Source organism: Panthera leo, chromosome A1 (genome assembly GCF_018350215.1).
Source record: "Panthera leo isolate Ple1 chromosome A1, P.leo_Ple1_pat1.1, whole genome shotgun sequence".
Lineage (NCBI taxonomy): Eukaryota > Metazoa > Chordata > Mammalia > Carnivora > Felidae > Panthera > Panthera leo.
Window position 1 is genome coordinate 211,082,792 of NC_056679.1, and position 21,945 is coordinate 211,104,736.

Consider the following 21,945-nt stretch of genomic DNA (forward strand, 5'->3'; position numbering starts at 1 on the left):
CCACATAGAGAACTTCACCTCATAACCAAGTTTTCAACTTCGATTTGCCAAAATAGTATAAACCAGCCTAACAGCATTCATCTTAATAACGAAACTTGTGCAGCACTGGGGATCCAAAATCCAAAAACCTAGTAAACAGTTTCTGGTAACTAAAAGCTCAGACCCAGATTAAGTGCTGTGTCCATGTTTGTACAAAGATGGTGAAGATGATGGCCGGCAATGATGATACTTAAGAAGAAGCGGAGGAAAGGGAAGAGACCAGAGTCAGAAAAGCCAGCATTACTTGAAACGTTTCAAATGATTTTGGATCTGTTTCTATCAGGTGCAGACGGGATTTGGAAGGCTGGGCTCTCACTTCTGGGGCTTCCAAACCCACGACATCCTGCCGGATATTGTCACCATGGCTAAAGGGATTGGAAATGGCTTTCCCATGGCAGCAGTTGTGACAACTCCAGGTAGAGCCTATGGGCAGGCTGCATTTGCTTCTGGGTTTCCTGTAACAGTGACGGCAGAAAACACGTGGTTGGGAATTTCTGTGGGTTGAAGACAGCGATGGGAACTACACGTGCATTTCCCTAGCAATGATCATGAGAAACAGCCTGTCAGACTGTGGAAGAGATGGAAGAATGCCATCCCTTTGTGATCTTGCTGTAGGGAAGATGAATTCTCCTACCCCCACAATGAAGCGCAAGGTTCTTGCGCACTGACAAGGTATCAGCAACCGTACCACAAAAACAAATCCCACACAAGAGATCCTTTTTAACCAACCTGGAGCTAACTGAAACTTCCAGAGGAGTCTTATTCTGAAGGAGACTCTTACTTGGCCTAACTACGCCAATATGTTATAAACTCAAGGTCCAGAGTGACAGGTTTCTGTTTACGTCTAATCAACAAAACAGACAAATGCAGTACAATCTCACTTAGCCAGAAAATTCTATAAAGTGAATACAAGAATGAGCCATATTTTCAATGTTGGTGAGGTTTTACAGAAAATGGTTTTTATGAATTGTTTATTGTTAAAAATCTTTAAATTTTTCCGTTTTTCCACCAGTAGTATCCGCTTCAGCGATACTAAAGGATAATTAAGTACCCTGTGATATCTCGCTGTTTTATTGAATGACTAAAGGTATGATACTGAGTCCAAGTTGGTATGCTCGCTGCCTGACAAACCAATCATTTGAGTGGCCAGATGTTGGGGTCAGAAAAGCCAACAAACTGAGAGGATGGTGGCTTATCATCCTAAAGAAACTTCTCCCCTCGGGTCAATGTTTAAACTTCTTGTTTGTTAGCAAAAGGGGGAAGACAAAGGTGACTGATGTCTATAGACATCTGAAGAGGTCTTATAACTCTTTGTCTTTGGTCATTTGATCTTTGCCTACAGGAATCTGGTCATGCCATTCCTGTAAATCTTGAACATAGCATAGTCATTTCTGTCTGCACTTCCTTATCTCCTCAAGTGATGTAGGTTTCCAGTGAAAAAACAAAAAAGGAGTCTTTGCAAATCTCAGCTATAAGCAAAATTCCTTCTATGATTAACATGCCTACTGGCAGAGTGAAGCAGAAATTTCTAAGATACAGGTTACAGCAGCAAGGGGAATAGAAACAACATGGAGTCAGACATGCTAAGTTTCTCCCTGTTCTAGGTACTAAAATGTGGATGTAGAAAGGGAAATGTAATGAACCAAATATATGCTCACCCTGAAACAATCCAGGAATTATGTTACTAAAACCTCGATGCGAGGTTTTTTAAAGATTGAAACCAAGAGTATAATACAGAAAAGAGGGTTACCAAGTGAAGGTCCCATGTAAATTCCCATAAATCAAGTGTTAAAGTACTTTTGAATTCACACAACACATTAAAGATTTTGTTATCACACTTCTAATTCAGTAAATAAGCAATTTTTCCTTATCCACAGAGTAAGTGGATTGGTCAACTGGGGCTACCATAACAAAACACCACACGCTGAGGGAATTAAACAGCAGATATTTATTTTCTCATAGTTATGGAAGTTCAAGTCCAAGATCAAGGTGCCAGCAAAGTTGGCTTCTGGTGAAATCTCTCTTGCAGATGGCCAACTTCTTGCTGTGTACTTGCAACTCCTTTTCCTCAGAGAGAGAGAGAACATGAGAGAGAGAGAGCGCTCTGGTGTCTCTTTTTCTTCTTATAAAGACACCAGTATTATGAGGGCCCCACCCTTATGATTTCATTTAACCTTGATTACTTCCCTAAAGGCCCTATCTCCAAATACATTCACAATGGGAGTAGGGCTTTCACATAGGAAGAGGAGTCGGGGGGGGGGGGGGGGGGGGGGTGGAGCAAGGACACACACATAATTCCATTCATAACATCCACTATCTGGTGAATGAAGAATGAATTGGATTCGATGCCATGAAACATATTATTAATATGACATGATAGTAAATATAATTCAAGTGATGTGGTGGGAGATTATAGATAGGAATGTGTCACTCTTTGTCCACTTTTCATTCTCCCCCTCTAGAGATAGCCAAGTCTCTGGCTAAATGCATGTATCATTTCAACACCTTTGGAGGGAGCCCCATGGCCTGTGCCATTGGATCAGCCGTGCTTGAGGTATGTTCCAGCAGCCACGTCATTCCTCTCATTTCACAAAATGACTACTTCAGCACCAGAGACACATTATCCAAACTCTATGACATCCCATTATTAACGTGAAGAGTTCATTACCACTCCACAAATTTAGATTTCCAGTTTTTATTCTGCCCCTTCACCCCCTTTTTAAGATCTATTTGGGATGCTTGAAGTATTAGATACAAAATAATACATAATACATCTCACAAGCCTAGGAAATATAAGAAAAGCTAGCTGGCTGGTAACACTGACATTTCCTTTTTATATTTCTGGTATTCGATGGATAGTTACCAACTGCCATCTTTGACTTCAGGTTAATTTTGGTCCTTTTCTTTATATATTCTTCCTTCCTTTTTTTGTACAGTTATCAGCTGAAAGACTAACAAGAAACTGAGTTTTATGGGACAAACTACATAATTTAGCTGTTGTTCAGCCCTACTCCATTGATTTTCCCTGGTATCTTATCTGTTAAGTGCCCTTGCTGATATGCACAACAGCACTTGTTTAAGAAAGTGTCAGGTATTACTGAAAGAATGTCCAAGAAATGGGTAACAATGGTTGTTTGTGGGTAGAGAAATTTGGTGGCTGGGGGACAGGGGTCAATGAGAATTATTCTACTGATTTTTTAAAATTTTTTTAATGTTTATTTTTCAGAGAGAGACAGAGAGACAAGTGCGAGTAGGGAAGGGGCAGTGAGACAGAGAGGGAGACACAGAATCTAAAACAGGCTCCAGGCTCTGAGCAGTCAGCACAGAGCCGGACACGGGGCTCGAACTCACGGACCGTGAGATCATGACCTGAGCTGAAGTCGGCCGCTTAACCGACTGAGCCACCCAGGCGCCCCTCTACTGATTTTTGAACTAGGCACATGATTCACCTATTCAAAAAATTTTTAAGTATTTTTATTTTGTTTAAGTATTTTTAAATAAAAATAAATAAGTAAAAGCTTCCCTTGCTAATTAAAAAGTATCTTCAAATACGATAAAATCACAAAATGAAAAAGTGCAGTCAGGAATGTGTCATTGACTTTGTTTTGTAGACATTGCCAACTTTTTTTTTTTTAATTTTTTTTTTTTAACGTTTATTTATTTTTGAGACAGAGAGAGACAGAGCATGAACGGGGGAGGGGCAGAGAGAGAGGGAGACACAGAATCTGAAACAGGCTCCAGGCTCTGAGCCATCTGCCCAGAGCCCGACGTGGGGCTCGAACTCACGGACCGCAAGATCGTGACCTGAGCCGAAGTCGGATGCCCAACCGACTGAGCCACCCAGGCGCCCCATATTGCCAACTTTTTAAAACTGTTGTGTCACCTTGACCAGGTAGAGAGGGTATAGGTGAACAAATAGGTTAAAAACATCGAGAGTCATGGATTCATGCAATTATTATCAGCTAAATCTAGATGTAGTATATTGTGGGTAGTCAAGAATCACGGTCTCTGCCATGAGTGGAAGTAGGTGAAAATATTTTTATATCTTCAGGGCCCTCACAGAGCTCCCCTCAGCTCACGAGGCCTAGGCCCTGTGGCAGGACAATTGGGTAATGACAGCCTGTGTCTGACTGAGGGCTGACGAAGCAAAGGTCAGTAAACTCCCAGTGGGGCAAGAACCTGTGACATATCTTTCCTCAGAGAGTTTGTCTTCGTAATCACTGCATCCCAGTTCTCAGCGCAGCCTGGCAATAATGAGCCTCAGGATTATGGAATCTGTGTTATACACTGCACTGAGAAATGTCTTTTATCTTTCCTAAATTTATAAAATTAAAAAAAAATTGTTTAATTGAGAGAGAGAGTACAAGAAGAACTCAAAGTGACAGGGAGAGAAAGAGCGAGAGACAGAGACAGAGACAGAGAGAGGGAATCTTAAGCAGGCTCCACACTCAGTGCAAAGCCCGATGTGGGACTTGATCCCATGACCCCAGAACTTTGACCTGAACCGAAATCAAGAGTCAGACCCTCAAGACTGAGCCACCCAGGCACCCCTATTCTTTCCTAAGTTTTTAACCACCCCTGAAGATGAGAGGGGTTTGGGGAAAGTATTCCCCATACCAAGACTCTTTTGCACCTTACAGCAAATTGTTTTGTAGTACATGGCATGGTCACACTAGACTTTGGGTTCCATTTGTCTGGTCAAGTTTCCATAAAGAAAGTCATGCACATCTACTGTTCAGTGTTTCTCAGTCAATTTAAAACTTTTTTTTTTTTTTTAATGCAAGGCCACTTGGGACTTTTCTCTAAACAGGTGATTAAAGAAGAAAATCTACAGGAAAACAGTCAAGAAGTTGGCACCTACATGCTACAGAAGCTTGCTGAGCTGCGGGATGAATTTGAGATTGTCGGAGATGTCCGAGGCAAAGGCCTCATGATAGGAATAGAAATGGTGAAGGATAAGGTAGGTTTTGATCTGCTGTGCTCTCTGTGACTTCTTGGGGACAGCAAGAGTTAAAGTCGAAAGCATGGTCTCTACAAGGTCACTTCATTCATTCTCAGGGAGAGAACACACAAGGCCAGGGACGCTCAGCAAAGCCCATCAGAGATAAGTAGGGAGTACAATATGCTAGCACGTCATCAAGAGTTCTAGGGGAGTGAGGGAGGGCATTTGGAACAGGGAGCTGATATTTTTCCTGCCAGAGTAGGCAGAGAGCATTGGTGATGACTGAATATTTAGAATTAGACATATGGGGAAGGGAGGAAGCTATCTGGGGAGGGGCAGGTGACCCAGAGAGTTCATGGAAGTAAAGGAGAAGGCCAGGAGTGGGTTGTGGTGATGGTTTGGGGTGAGGATGTTAAGGATCTATAAGGTTTTGTGTTTGTCTGTTTATGAATATTTTTCAATCTCCCAAGTAACCAGGCAGGGTGTGACTTTCCGATGACATTCCCCACTGTGACCTCAAACTCAATATAGCAACAACTGTACTTAGCATTTTCCCCCAAACCAGTTATTCCTCCAAGTTCACTGTTTCTGTTTCTTACCCTCCACTCTTCTCCCAGTTCCCCAGCCTCCATGCCAGAAAATAGCCTGGGACTCCTTCTCTCCCTTGTTTCTAGTGCCAAGTCCTGTTGATCCTTTCTTGACCATGTTTCTCAAATACTTCCCTGTGTCTCCATTGCTTCCCCTACAACCCAAGTCCCTCCCCTCCATAAACACAAAGTCTAGACTCACTGAGGCAAGCAACAGGGAGAGAATCTTAGCACTAAGCTGAAGAGTCAGACTAACCCCTTTTCTAGCCTTCTCCTAAGTGGCTTCTTGCTATTTGGTCTTAACACAGCATCCTAGTTTAGGATGGTTGATGCTCAATTATTTTAGGGCTTACACCAGACCATGGATATAAGACTCTTCCATTAATGCCACACAGTGGGGCCAATACAAGGCTGGAATGTTTAAACAAGATTTTAAAGCTAAGGGAAGACAACAGCAAAATGAGAGTAAAATGAGACTCAGCCCTCTGGCTCCCAGGTCACAGCATCCTTAACTTCACCTTGTGTCCCAGTCAAGGTCTGTGTTAAGGCTCAGGGGAATCCATCCCAGGCCCCAACCCAGGACTCCCCTCAAAGCTATCTATGCTCCAAAGTCCAGACTCCACAGAGGAAAACCCAACAAGAGGGGAAGAGTTCTTCTCTTTCCCACTGTTCCAAATCTAGCTTCTGTGTGCTCAGAGACTCAGGAACAAAAAAGTTCATCAGGACTTCACTTGTCATTGTAAAACATAGGAATCCTCCTAAATGGCCATTGATACAGTCCAAGCTAAATTATGGTGCATCCATCCCACAATAGTGATATATGTGTGACATGGAAAAATGTGCAAACTTTATTATGGAAAGAATAAAATAGGCTATACGATACTATCTATTGAATGAGTTATTTTTCTCTTCCTCTGCCACTTGGTAGTTTTAAGCATGGACTCTGAAGGCAGACCACCCAGATTTACATCCCAGCTAGTGCATTCCTTAGTTCCGTTCAACGCCCGCTCAATGCCATTCACTTCCCTACATCCAATGTCACCCAAACTGTTCTCCAAGCGTGGACTGCAAGACTCTCCTCTCTATATCTACCTATGGAAATCTTAGCCTTATTCAAGATCCAGTTCTTCATCACACCTCCTCCCTAAAGCTTGCCTTTGATTCTCCCCTAGACAGGGGCTCCAGGCCTCAGAGAATCCCTGTAGCATCCACTGCCTAAAAATCTCATTTGAAAAGATCTTTCAAACCATGTATTTGTTGATTTGGTTTTCATGTAGAGATAACTTCTTTTCCTAAGTTATACACTTTTGAGTCCAGGAATCACGAAGATGATAAGTATTTTCAAAGTGTTTATTGAGTGAGTTCTGGTCCTGCAACACTTCAGACCGTATTCATGTAATTAAGTAGCTCAGAACTTGCCTTAACGCTGTCCACTGTCCACCAAAACTAAAACCCCCATTTCCTGTTGGTGAGGACATAAATTAGTAGAGCCCTTTAGACAGAAATTTGTGTCAATCAGCATTTTATACACACACACACACACACACACACACACACACACAAGTTAGTCAACATACAATGTAGTCTTAGCTTCAGGAAATTTCCATGATTCATCACTTACATACATCACCCAGTACTCATCCCAAGAAGTGCCTTCCTCAATGCCCATCACCCATTTTCTCCAACCCTCCAACCTCCTCCCCCACCACATCAACCCTCAGTTTGTTCTCTGTATTTAAGAGTCTTCTATGGTTTGCCTCCCTCCCTGTTTGTTACTTACTTTTCCTTCTCTTCCCTTATAGTCTTCTGTTAAGACTTTCTCAAATTCCACATATGAGTGAATCATATGATATCTTTCTCTGAATGACTTATTTCACTTAGTATAATACCCTCCAGTTCCACCCATGTTGTTGCAAATGACAAGATTTCACTCTTTTTCACTGCCAGTAGTGTTCCATTTATACATTTACCACCTCTTCTTTATCCACTCATCAGTTGATGGATATTTGGGCTCTTTTCATAATTTGGCTATTGTTGATAGCGCTTCTATAAACACTGGGGTACATGTGCCTCTACAAATCAGCACTCCTTTATCCTTTGGATAAATTCCTAGTAGTACTATTGCTGGGTCGTAGGGTAGTTCTATTTTTAATATTTTGAGGAACCTCCGCACTGTTTTCCAGAGTGGCTGCCCAGTTTGAATTGCTACTAACAATGCAAGAGGGTTCTCCTTTCTCTACATCCTTGCCAACATCTTTTGTTTCCTTAGTTGTTAATTTTAGCCACTCTGACTGGTGTGAGGTGGTATCTCAATGTGGTTTTGATTTGTATTTCCCTCATGATGAGCAGTGTTGAGCATATTTTCATGTGTCTGTTAGCTATCTGGGTATGTTCTTTGGAAAAATGTCTGTTCATGTCTTCTGCCCATTTCTTCACTGGATTATTTGTTTTTCGGGTGTTGAGTTTGGTAAGCTCTTTATTGATTTTTGATACCCAACGTGTCATTTGCAAATATCTTCTCCCACTCCGTTGGTTGCCTTTCAGTTTTGTTTGCTTTGCTGTGCAGAAGCTTTTTATCCTGATGAGGTCCCAATAGTTCATTTTTGCTTTTATTTCCCATGCCTGTAGAGACATGTCAAGTAAGTTGCTGCGACTGAAGTCAAAGAGATTGCTCCCTGTTTTCTCCTGTAGGATTTTGATGGTTTCCTGTCTCACATTTAGGTCTTTCATCCATTTTGAATTTATTTTTGTCTATGGTGTAAGCAAGTGATCCAGTTTTATTTTTCTGTATGTCGCTGTCCAGTTCTCCCAGCACCATTGCTGAAGAGACTATCTTTCTTCCACTGGATACTCTTTCCTGCTTTGTCAGAGTTTAGTTGGCCATATATTTATGGTCCATTTCTGGATTCTCTATTCTATTCCATTGGTCTATGTGTCTCTTTTTGTGCCAATAATTTACTGTCTTGATGATTACAGCTTTGTAATACAGGCTAAAGTCCGGGATTGTGATGTCTCCAGCTTTGGGTTTTTTTTTTTTTTCAACATTACTTTGGTTTAGGGTCTTTTCTGTTTCCATATAAATTTTAGGATTGTTCGTTCTAGCTCTGTGAGGAATGCTGATGCTATTTTGATTGGGATTGCATTGAATTTGTAGATTTCTTTGGGTAGTATCGACATTTTAACAATATTTGATCTTCCAATCCATGAGCATGAAATATTTTTCCATTTCTTTGTGTCTTCTTCAATTTCTTTCATAAGCTTTTTATGGTTTTCAGCAGATTTTTCACCTCTTTGGTTAGGTATATTCCTAGGTAGGTATCTTGTGGTTTTTGGTACAATTGTAAATGGGATCGATTCCTTCATACCACTTTCTGTTGTTTCGTTATTGGTATATAGAAATGCAACCAATTTCTGTAAATTGATTTTATATCCTGCAGCTTTGCTGAATTCATGTATCACTAGCAGTTTTTTGGTGGAGGTTTTCAGGTTTTCCATGTAAAGTATCATGCCATCTGTAAAGAAAATTAACTTCTTTGCAATTTGGATGCCTTTTATTTCATTTTGTTATATGATTGGTGAGGCTAGAACTTCCAGCTCTATGTTAAACAACAGTGGTAAGAGTGGACATCCCTGTTGTGTTCCTAACCTCAGGGGGATAGCTCTCAGTTTTTCCACATTGAGGATGATATTAGCTGTGCGCTTTTGATATATGGCTTTTGTGATGTTAATGTATGTTCCTTCTATCCCAACTTTCTTGAGGGCTTTTATTAAGAAAGGATGCTGTATTTTCCCAAACACTCTTTCTGCATCTATTTACAAGATCATATCATTTTTATGTTTTCTTCTATTAATGTGATGTATCACATTGATTGATTTGCAAATATTGAGCCGGCCCTGGAGCCCAGGAATGGATCCCACTTGATCATGGTGAATAATTCTTTTAATATACTGTTGAATTTGATTTTCCAGTACCTTGTTGAGAATTTTTGTGTCCATGTTCATCAGGGATATTAGCCTGTACTTCTCCTTTTTTAGTGGGGTCTTTGTCTGGTTTGGGAATCAAGGTAATGCTGGCTTCATAGAATGAGTCTGGAAGTTTTCCTTCCATTTCTTTTTTTTTTTTGCAACAACTTGAGGGAAATAGGTATTAACTCTGCTTTAAATGGCTCATAGAATTCCCCTGGGAAGCCATCTGGCCCAGTACTCCTATTTGTTGGGAGATTTTTGATAACCAATTCAATTTATTCATGGATTACGGGTCTGTTCAAATTTTCTATTTCTTCCCTGTTTAAAGTTTTGGTAGTGTGTGGGTGTCTAGGAGTTTGTCCATTTCTTCCAGATAGTCCAGTTTGTTGGCATATAGTTTTTCATAGTATTCTCTAATAATTGTTTGTATTTCTGTGGTGTTGGTTGTGATCTCTACTCTTTCATTCGTGATTTTATCTACTTGGGTCCTCTTTCTTTCTTTTCTTGTTGTGACCTCTGGCTAGGGGTTTATAAATTTTGTTTATTCTTCCAAAAAACCAGCTCTTAGATTCATTGATCTCTTCTGTCTTTTCAGATTCTATATAGCTTATTTCTGCTCTAATCTTTGTTATTTCTCTTCTTCTTCTGCCCTTTGGACTTTCTTTGCTGCTGGCTTTCTAGCTCCTTTAGGTGTGAGGTTAAGTTCTGTATTTTATACTTTTCTTTCTTCTTAAGATAGCCCTGGATTGCAATGTATTTTCCTCTTAAGACTGCCTTTGCTGCATCCCAAAAGATTTGGATGGTCATGTTTTCATTTTCATTGGCTTCCACATATTTTTAAATTTCTTCTTTAATTTCCTGGTTGATCCACTCATTCTTTGTAGGATTTTATTTAAGTTCCATGTATTTGGGGGCTTTCCACATTTTTTCTTGTGGTTGACTTCAAGTTTCATAGAGTTGTGATATGAATACATGCATGGTATGATCTCAATCCTTTTTTGTTGAGACCTAGTACGTGATCTATTTTGGAGGATGTTCCTTGTGCACTCGAGAAGAATGTATATTCTGATCCTTTTGTATGAGAAGTTCTGAATATATGTGTTAAAACCATTTGGTCCAATGTGTCATTCAGAGCTATTGTTTCCTTATTGATTTTCTGCCTATATGATTTGTCCATTGTTGTAAGTGAAGTATTAAAGTCACCTACAATCATGGTATTATATCTAATTATGTATTTATGTTTGTGATTGTTTTATATATTTGGATACTTCCACATTGGGGGCATAAATATTTATAATTGTTAGCTCTTCTTGATGGATAGACCCCTTAATTATGATATCATGCCCTTCTTCATCTCTTGTTACAGTATTTGTTTTAAAATCTAATTTGTCTGATATAAGTATGGCTACTGCAGCTTTCTTTTGACATCCAGTAGCATGATAGATGGTCTCCATCTGCTCACTTTCAATCTGCAGATGTCCTCATGTCTAAAATTAGTCTCTTGTAAGCAGCCTACGGATGGATCTTCTTTCTTTATCCATTCTGATACCCTATGCCTTTTGATTGGGGCGTTTAGTCCATTTAAATTCAGAGTGATTACTGAAAGATATAGATTTAGTGTCATTGTGTTATCTGTAGATTTTGTGTTTGTGGTGATGTCTCTGGTCCTTTGTGGTCTTTGATGCTTTCCACTCACAGAATCCCCCTTAGGATCTCCTGCAGGGCTGGCTTAGTTCTTGTTTGTCTGGGATAGTCTTTATCTCTCCTTCCATTCTGAATGACAGCCTTGCTGGATAAAGGATTCTTGGCTGCATGTTTTTCCTATTCAGCACATTGAACATTTCCTACCACTCTTTTCTGGCCTGTCAAGTTCAGTGGACAGGTATGCTACTACCCTTATGTGACTACCCTTGTAGGTTAAGAAACTATGACCCTTGTAAGTTAAGGCCTGTTTGTCCCTAACTGCTTTCAAAATTCTCTCTTATCTTTGTATTTTGCCAGTTTCACGATAATATGTCATGAAGTTGACCTGTTTTGTTGATTTTGAAAGGAGTTCTCTGTTCCTTTTCAACTTGAATGTCTCTTTCCTTTCCAAATTAGGGGAGAGCTCATCTATAATTTGTTCAAATAAACCTTCTGCCCCTTTCTCTCTTTCTTCTTCTTCTGGAACTCCTGTGATAGGGATATTATTTTTTCATTGAATCATTAGGTCTCTAATTCTCTCCTCAGGGTCCAGTAATTCATTTTCCCTCTGTTTTTCAGCTTCATCATTTTACATAATTTTATCTTCTATTTCACCTATTCTCTCCTCTGCTTCTTCCATCCTTGCTGTCACTGCGTCTACTTTATTTTTCAACTTGTTTACAACATTTCTTAATCCATCATGACTATTTTATTAGGTCTTTGATCTATGCAGCAATAGATTCTCTGCCATCTTCTATGCTTTATTCAAGCCCAGCTACTAGTCCTATGACTGTTATTCTGAATTCTTGTTCAGATATATCGTTTATATCTGTTTTGAGCAATTCTCTGGCTGTCATTTCTTCCTGGAATTTCTTTTGAAGAGAATTCTTCCATTTCAAGATTTTGGCTAGGTTTCTGTATTTTATGTGTTTTAATAGCTTGCTATACATCCTGCATCTGTGAGTACTACTATATTAAAAAAGGGTCATATATTGTCCAAGGTCTGGCACTTTAGGAAGTGTTTTTGGAGTGTGTTGCATGCACTCTCTTGTTGTGACTTTGGCTGCTCTATCCCACTGCTTGTGATGGTGGATTGTTTGCATCTTCCATCAGGTGTTCTTTGCTTTGTTCGTTGAAGTAACCCTAGAAAAAAGGTAAGGGGAGGGGGGACCTTATCCCATCACAAAGAGAAAAATGAAAGGGAAAAAAAGACCAGGCAGAGAATCAAAGAAACTATAAAGCTTGACCAAGAGAGAGAGAGAGAGAGAGGAAAATAAAGAAGGAGACACAGAAAAGGTGTAATAATAATAGAGTAAAAATGCCTGATTAAACAAAAAACCAGAACAAAGAAAGAAAGAAAGAAAGAAAGAAGATAGGTAGATATTAAGAATTGGCCAAAAAATCAAATCAGAAAGTATGAGCCTGATTCCAATGGGAGGAAAGAAAAAGAAGAGGAGGGTAGAAAGAAAAAGAAGGGAAAAAAGAAGAGAAGGAAAGAAAAGAAAAGAGAAAAAAAACAGACTAACATGCAAAACCACAGGACAATTGTCTGTTGGTGCCTGGAACCAGTGGCTGTGCGGGTCTGGAGGAGAGGCCATCTGGTTTGGTCAGCACCAGTCCTGCTCTAGTAGATAAGTGGTTACCAGGCACGGAGGGGTGGGGTTTCATGTAAGCAGGTCCCACCTCCACTGAGGGCCACTGTCCTGTTCCCTGAAGCCCCCCGTGTTGGTGACGGGGAGAAAGACAGCAACACCCCAGTCTCTTCTCCCCGGACCAGGTGTCTCAAGCCACGTCGTTCAGGCAGCCCTCACAGAATCGTGCAGGCAGGTGCTGTAGATTGTGTAGCAAGGCCAGCCCCCACAATCTACAGCACCTGCCAGGCACTCGGCTGGTATTGAAAACCCAATGTTTTAAAGGATCCTGCTCCACAAGGACCTGTTTCTGGGGTAGTGCCACTCTGCCCATCTGACAAATGGTCTCCAGTCCCACAGTACTCAAGGGAAGGGACTGCTCTCTCCCTGGGCACTCTGAGTTTGCTATTCCCCTCCCCGCCCCAGGCCCCCACACATGGTGGTGGCTCTGGTCCAGAGAAAGTCAGGCACCCCTGAAAACTCTGATCTTCAGCTCCTATGGTCATTTGCAAAGTAGAGCAATACAGAGAAGGCTCCCTCTGTATTTCTTGTTCCCCGGTCCATGGTGTGGAGAGGTTTTTCTCTCATCTTAACAAAACCACAGAACCACAATCCACAGCTTCTCTTTCTCTCCCTTTTGTCACTCCACAGAAGGGGTCACCTCCCCTCCATTCCTACCCCACCTGTTTTATCTCTTCCAATCCACATATGTGCACCTCTGCCCCGCCAGGCTGTCTCCGTCCACCTGGGGAGATGTTTCTGTCACTCCGCAGACTGTATTCCTGGGTATTCCAAGTGTTCTGACCTCAACACAGCTGTGTCTGAGGGAAGCAGGAAGCCCAGGTCCCCCTACGTCTCTGCCATCTTAACTCCTGCCCCTAAAAATCTATCAAGATTTTAAATGTATGCCTTTTGAGCTGGCAATTCCTCACCTAGAAATATGTCCTGAACAAATATTCACGGAAGTGTGTGAAGATATAGACGAGCAGGGTTGTTTGCAGGACTGTTTACAATCATAAAAAAAATGGAAATGACATAACTGTCCAATGTTAGACGATGAAACAAATTACTCTACCAAAGAACTGAAATACTAGGTAACCTTTAAGCTGAGGTCCAAATAAGATGACATGGAAAGATGTCCATGATATATTGTAAATTGTAAAAAGCAAATTGAAAGACATTATAAAGTATGACTTCTTTTTTTTTTTTTTTTAATATGCATAGGGATGTATTTGTGCAGAGAGAAAAAGAGTCTGGTTCACATGAAATTATCAACAGGAGGTGAACCTAGGAGGACGATTGGGGGAGTGGAACCTCCATTTTTCCTTTATGTACTTCCATTCTGGTATAAGGCTTTATTCTCCATAACCATGGATTACTTTTATAATTACTTAAATGCTGATTAACAACAACAGCAACAAAGATAAACATGAAGCTACATTCCACACCCAACGAGAGGTCCGTTACTAACATTCCCACTTGGTTATCAAGCAGCTGGGACATAGGCTTGAGCACGGCGCCTGGGCAGGCTGTCCTGGGCTTTGCCGCAGAGTTTCCAGCCCTGCTTTTCTCTGCGGCATGCGTACAAGATGTTCAGTCATAGCAGCTGAGGCCAGGGGATGAGAAAATGGGCAAGGGAGCAGGGAGGGGGCTGGCGCAGTCCAGAGGCTAAATGTCACCTATCCAGATCCTCACTAGCCACCAAGGCCCCAGCTTCCCCGCAGCTTCCCTGTAGGAAACCTTTCCAGAGGGTGCTGAGCGCCTCTGACCTCTCATTATTCCCACACCACGTGTGCCCACTTTATGGCTCTCACAGTTTGCCTCCATTATTTTGTCATATTTTAGTCTTCCCTGTCTACTAGATGAGAACATCAGCGACAGGCAGGAGTGTGTGATGACATTTCAGGATCAATGAGAAGATCCTGGCCTTGTCCCTGATCCCAGGTCCTCATTACTAGCACTCTGCAAGTTTAAATATGATTTTCCTTATCTTAAAGCTTTGAGTCAGGCAAAAATGTGAGCATCTCCAGGAGGTGTGGCCTTACTCTATGCTGGGACACTGAGACTTAAGCAAGAATGAAGGTTTGGGGGACAGTGCGGGGAGGGGATGTGTACCAAACTTTAGAGGTAGGGTGGGTAGGAAGACCCGAGGAGCACAAAGCTGGGACCCCTGGAGGGAGCTCTCCTCTGCCTCACAAGGATGGCAGGAGCTGGTCCACGAGCCAGGATCAAGCCTCATGCATCTGAAACCAGAGAACCAGACCCCTGCTGATGTCTCACCACAGCCGTGCCGCAGAAGAGAGACCCGCGGCGGTGGCCGTGCTCAGCACCCAAGACAGGATCGCAGCAGTAATTCCCAGGGTGGGCACCTGCTGGGCATTTTACAAGCCCAGATGCCTAGGCCTGCCCCAAGTCTCCTCATCCCATAGGCTGAGCCTGAGCCCTGAATGTCTGCGGTTTGAAAAGACCTCCAGGTCAGGCAGATACACAGACTTGAAACGACTAAGTCAACAGGAGGCATTTGTAATCAGGCTCAGAAGACAGACACATAGAAAGGGCACCGGCCCCCAGCCCAGTGCCACCAAAGCAGTACTGGCCTGTCTGGACCCCCAGGGAGAGACCAACTTCAGATACCTGGTAACCTGAAAGAGCTTCTTGCCCCCCACCCCCACCCCAAAGTGCTTACCTTTCCTAACCCTGGAGGATTAAGTGTTGGGGGAGAAAGAGCAAATTCCACAAGCCAGGGAAATGAGACAGTCTTCCCACCCCAGCCGCCCAGGCCAAGCTGTGGCCCAGGGAAGGCCTGGATTGTTCCTGCCCCAGTATAACTTTGGAGCCATCTCCCGGACTTTGAAATGAGCCCTTTACATGAGCAAAACAAAGTGAAGAGTTGAGAATAAAGCCCCCTCCAAATCTGGCTAGGAAAGAACCAAGCTCCTGGGATAACTGTTAGCAGAGCTAAGAGTCACTAGCCATCTGCATTCGCCTTCAGTTTTATTTTTGAGAATTTGGGATGAATTGGAATAAAAACTAATATTTATTGCTTGAGTTGCTTTTTTCTCTCTCTCTCTGGTAGATGATGTCTTTAACAATTCAAATCCAAATAGGAGATATTTTTGTTCGCAGATGGGTCGCCAACCACTTCCCCAGGAAGAAGTAAATCAAATCCATGAGGACTGCAAACGCATGGGGCTTATAATTGGCAGAGGTGGCATTTTTGCCCAGGTAAGAGTAAGACCGGTCTTTACCTACCCCTTTAGTTAGGCGTCTCCCTGATGTCCCAGTGCTGGTCACTTTGCTTCACCACCCGGCCCCACTTCCTCTGGGCACAGAGCTCAGGTATTTTCAAGAGAAAAGTGCAGGGAGGCCTTCAGACCACTAGAGGGCGCTGTGTCCAAGAGGTTTCATTATGGCAGCTCTCCGAGGAGGGTCTTAGAAGGCACAAAAAGATGCACCCGCAAAGCAGAGGATTTCCAGTATAGGTCACAGTACAGTCATCACAATCATGCAATAACTAGTTTGTCTCCTGTATGAATTGGTTCTAATCCTGTAAAAGCAATGCTAGTCCTTCTTAACCCAGCCTTGGGCTCTGACTTTGAGGACCCTAAACCTGCTGGGACATAGTGGCCACTGTGCCCAGGAGCAACCTGAACGTGCTGGCCCAGGTGACCCTGCTAGACAGGTGGGGAACCACACTGGTTGGGTCCCTAATGAGAACCCAGAACCTGCCACTCGCAGTGCCCTTCACCCTGAAGCTGGAGATGCAGAGACCAGCTCTCCCTGCTTGCTTCCTGGAAAGGCCAAGTACAGCCCCAGTCAGGTGTGGGCCCTGGTGTGACCCTGCCCTGTGGGCATGCTCTGCTGCTGTCACTGGAGCCCTCTCCCAAATCTCTTATACCAGCGGGGCCCTCCCCCTGACGTGGTTCCAGGGCAGAAATTTAAGATTTAGGGTAGCTCTTGCTCCTCCCTTAATTTTTTTTGTCCTTTGTCTTCTTTCTTTCCCATTTTCAACGTCAATCATTCTTCCCAGTTTCCCTGCTCCATTTCTACTTCTCTCTTTAGTTCAGTGAACACTCTTGCCTCCTACTTCTCCGAGAAAATGGAAGCTCTTAAAGAAGGTCTCTGTAAACTCATCTGTCCCCACCTCCATTTTTTAAATTTTTTATTTATTTTTGAGAGAGAGAGAGAGAGAGAGTGTGTGTGTGTGTGTGTGTGAGAGAGAGAGAGAGAGCAGGGGAGGGGCAGAGAGAGAGTGAGACACAGAATCCAAAGCAGGCTCCAGGCTCTGAGCTGTCTGAGTGGGACTCGAACCCATGAACCATTAGATCATGACCTGAGCACAAGTCGGAAGCTCAACCGACTGAGCCACCCAGGCGCCCCAGCCCACATCCATTGTTTACTTCCTTTCTGGAAGATTCGGGGAATGAGGAGTCTCTCCTGTTCAGATTTAGATCTTCTACCTGTGCTCTTGACCCTTGACACTCTCTACCTTTGTTCAAGGGGACATCACTGTGTTCTTTTGTGTCTATAAGTTTTCCTTAACTTCCCCTGAAGCCTGTTAAGAAATAGCCCCCCAAAAAAGGCCATCAAGCAAAACCAGAATGAGCACTTTTGCTGGGAGAGTCTTGATACTTTTTTTTCCTTGACCTGGTCACAAATATTTTTCTGTACAGATCAGAGCAATTTAATGATTAGAAATCCTAAGACCTGTAACTTACCAACATGAAACAACTGTTTACCTACTTAGTTATTTCTTAGTTATATGGAAAACAATTAAGTGCTAGACAGCAGTTGCTACGCTGGATACGAAAGTTATAATGATAAATAAAATCCAGTCACTGGAGCTGGCAGGAGAGAAAGACATAGAAAGAGCAAATTACAGTACAATGTAGTAAACTCATGGACAGCTATAGAAAGGGGTATTACAGGAGGAAAGAGAAGGGACTCCCAGCCCAGACTTTCTAGCTAAGCTGAGCCTGTGTTACACAATGAGATAAACACTCAAAGCATGTATAGAAATGTTACAGAGGGCAAAGAGCTGCGAGGGCACTAGTGTGATTGAAGCAGAAGGGAGGCAGTGAATGGTAATAACACAAAGCCTTAATGCTTGTCACTCTTGAAAACACTTTGCATTGACACAGCGAATGCTCTCAACCAGCCTATGAAAGAAATACTATTATTCTAATGTGACAGATGAAGCAAAAGGAGCACAGAGAGGTCAGGTAAATTACCCCAGTCACACAGCCAGTGAGTGGCAGAACCAGGATCTAGACTCAGGCGGTCTGATTTCTGAATCTTTGCTCTGAAGAGAAGAACCCAAGGGGGCAAGCCTGGGGGCCTTGAGTCGGGAGGGGGGGGGGTGCTGATGGTGTAGTGGAGCTGTGGTTTTAAGGTGGCAAGAATGAGTGCAGCTTTGAACATGCTGCCTTAAGACAGGAGGGCCTTCCTGGAGAGACCTTTTACTCTGCCTGCCTCAAGTATTTGTCAGTGGGCTGCAGGTTATAAGGAAATTTAATTTCATCTGCCATTTTCTCCTGCCTTTGTTTCCCATATCACATGACCCTCCCCTCCATAGCGAGGTGGGGGATGAAAGCAAGAAGGAAATGGTAGATAAAATCAAATTTCCTTATGACCTGCAGCCCCCTGACAAATATTTGAGGCAAATACAGAGTATTCTCCAGGAACTCCTTAACGTCTTAATGCTAATGATTTGCTAGAAGGAAAAACAACCTTAGCTTGACAATAGCAAGGCCCCTGGCATCTTCAGAGTCCTCTTTAGCATATGAAAGTCTTCTTGGAAACCTCCTTCTTTTGCCTTTACCTCCCCCAACTCCATAGTATGTAACCAGTCACTCCTCACAAGCCGAGCACAGCTCTTTCTGCCCACGGTCCTGTCCCCGTGCTTTAATAAAATCACCTTTTTTGCACCGAAGACATCGCAAGGATTGTTTCTTGGCTGTCAGCTCCAGACCCCCACCAACACTTCAAAACCCCATCAGCTCTGGCTGGAGTGCTGTCAGAAGGTTGACAGAGGCAGAGGCCAGACTGCAGTGGGTTGGGATGGAGGGCAGAGTGAAAAATAGTGCCTAATAAGCATTAACCAGTCTTTTTAGTAAGTTTGGATGAAAAGAGACAATAGCATTCGTATGGTAGCTAGAAGTGGGGGTGGGGGGGTCGACAGATTTGTATCTGGTGTGGTTTGAATTTGTGTTAGCAGAGCTTTACGTCTGCTTGTTTATAGGCTGAGGAGGATTGAGAAATTGGAGATTTAAGAGAACGGGATGCTTGAGACATCGTTGATGCGGGAGCATAAGGCAAGCTAAAGGAAAAGCACAAGCTATCACACACCCCACCCCCACCCCTCAACCCCACCCGGCATGTGGGGTACGTGTAATATTCCTCAGGAGCTCCTGGCTGCCAGAGAACAAAGGAAAGGACAGAAAACAAATGGTTAAAATGATAGGATTTCCATCAGTACTAATATCTTAGTACAATTACAAAAAAGGGGGGCAATCTTATCAATACCCTAAAGTCCAGGACCCCCCCCCCCCACTGTCTTAATGCTTTGCAGGAGGAAAAACAACCTTAACTTGACAATGGCTAGGCTTCCAGAAATCTATGAGCCTTTAGCATATGGAAAATCCCTTTAAGAAACTTCCTCTTGACTTTACCTCCCCCAACTTCACAGTATGTAACTGGTCATTCTTCACTCTTCACCTTTTTGCACCAAAGATGTCTTCAAGAATTCTTTCTTGGCCGTCAGCTCCAAACCCCACCATCACCCAAAACCCCATCATCTTCAATGCAAGACGGGTGGTTTTATTAAAGCACAGGGAAAGGACCCATGGGCAGAAAGAGCTGCACTGGGGTTGTATAAGATTTTCTATCCTGTGGAGAGGAGGGTGATGTTAGGGCTCCAGGGAATTGAGTGTATAGGCTTCTAGAGTTTGCTTTTTTTCTTGTAAATCATTAAGACAGTTGCAGACTGAGGGAGACTCACGTGCTGCCAGACTGTGATATCTATCAGTTAACCACTTGGTTTTCCTTTTCTTTTGTTCTTGCCCAGTCAGGAGTGCCTGAGGAAAGTCACACATTGTGCTTTGCCCTCAGCTTGACTTTTGCTCCCTCAGCATTTCCCCCTGAACAATTCTGACCCTTAAATCTTTACAGTTGTTGAAGGCGGAAGGTCTTATCTTCTGTAACTTCTTCCTGCTGAGTGGGAGCATAGAGACATTTCTATCTACAGGTCAACATTGGTCAGTCAGAGAATGTATAGGAAAGTTATGAAGGACAGAGGCAGCTGAATCCAACATGGGCAACATACATGAACCTCCTTGAGTAGAAAGGATCATCTGTTGGCTTGAAGATATTGTAGCGATGGAGTCTTGGCACCAGGAAGGGAGACATGGGAGAAAATAGCAAAACATAATTAAATAACAAAAAGCACAAATAAGAGTCCTTTGGTAGTGGACAAAAATCCTCTTCCAGTCCAGGAGTATAACCAATCATGAAAGGCAAGAGAGGGATCATTTAAAATGCTAATTTGAGTATTCATGTCAGTTAGAAACCCAGAAATATTTTTGTGACAATCTGGAATGTATACAGAGCTTTCTGTAGCTATGAGAGCACGAGCTCCCCCTTGTGCAGCAGTTAGAACATCTAATGCCATTCTGTTTCATAGAACTGTTTTATGCATTTGGGTTATTTCAGTGTGTAATAATGTAATGCTATTTTGAGAGTCACTTAAGGCTTTAATTGTATAACAGTTCATGTTAGCCATCATATAGTCTCTGTTTTGTTTAGTAAGCAATCAGGTAATTAATAAGAGGTGCATTTTATAGAAACAAAAGAAAAATATAGGTTAATGGTTGGAGCAAATTACAAGCCCAGTGTCAAAGTCCCGAGCGCTGCCAGTGAGATGTTTAGATGTAGGCTTGAAGCGTCCTCACATGGAGCCTGATGTAGGGCTGGAACCCATGAACTGTGGGATTGTGACCTGAGCCAAATCCAAGGGTCACACACTTAACCCACTGAGCCACCCAGGCACCCCATGAATTGTTCTTTTAGTTGTATGGCCCTGGGGGGGTACATAATACGACCCAGTAGGGGCCTTCCCATTTCAGGTTTAAGTCTCCTGCTGTATTAGATTTCCACTCTTTTAAATAAACCATGTCCCCTGGGTTTATATGGGGTCAGTTGCTCGTTACTGTCAGATCAGGTTTAGGGAGGATATGGTTTGCATATTCATTTAGAGCTTTATTCATTAACCTGGCTTCAAGCAACTAATTTAATAAAGCACTATGGTCTTTATCTACTTATAGGTCTATAGTGAAAAAAGGCCTTTCATATACAACTGTTGGGGGAATCCATCCCATTTTCCAGTTGTTCAAACAATCCTATGCCCATGGGGTCTCGTTATTATCCTCAGAGAGTGACAAGCAAGAAAATTGTCTGTGAGCTATTGTGACAGTTTCTTTGAAATTTACCTCAAGTTGTCCAGCATCAGTTCTTAGGGCTTTTAGGAAAAAGATAGTTTTAGTGTTTAATGACTTTAAGTCAAGAGAATAGAAGAAGATTAGAAATATTAGTTGGAGAGCCATAGCCAAATATGTGAGGAAACCAGAAGAATTCAGGATCTAGTCTAGTTTACAATAAATAGTGTTAAAATTTAATATCTACAGAGATGTGTTATTGAAACATAATTTTTCTCTATAATTGCCCTCATTTTCATAGATAGCAAAATTAAGACTAATTTGTTTGTAAAATGATATACACAAGCTCAGCAAGTACAGTGATGGATCATAAAGATCTTTTAAAATTTGCTTTGCTGGAACTTTTCGTAAGGAATCTCGACTGAACTTTTAGTAGCCCCTCTAGGCAGAAGCCAAGCCAAATACAGGCCATCAGACAGGACTGCAGGACCTGCAGATGTGGGCAGATTCCTCTTCTCGAGGTCCCCAAATATCCTGAGGTTCCTGCACCTGCCAGGAAGTGACCTTCTTTACTCACCTGGTGAGGCTGCTGTAAGCAAAGTATCAGGCCAATATTTCAAGGGGATTTATGGCTCCTTGTGTCATAAAGTCAACCTTAGTTCCTT

The 21,945-nt window shown here is 42.5% G+C and overlaps 1 protein-coding gene across 1 annotated transcript in view; it reads left to right on the forward strand.

Moving 5' to 3' along the window:
* AGXT2 (alanine--glyoxylate aminotransferase 2) overlaps window positions 1–21,945 on the forward strand; it is a 58,721-nt gene that overhangs the window by 34,099 nt on the left and 2,677 nt on the right. The window contains 4 exon segments of the mRNA XM_042903166.1: window positions 323–455; window positions 2,502–2,593; window positions 4,850–4,999; window positions 15,975–16,073. Coding sequence (XP_042759100.1) covers window positions 323–455; window positions 2,502–2,593; window positions 4,850–4,999; window positions 15,975–16,073 — 474 coding nt within the window.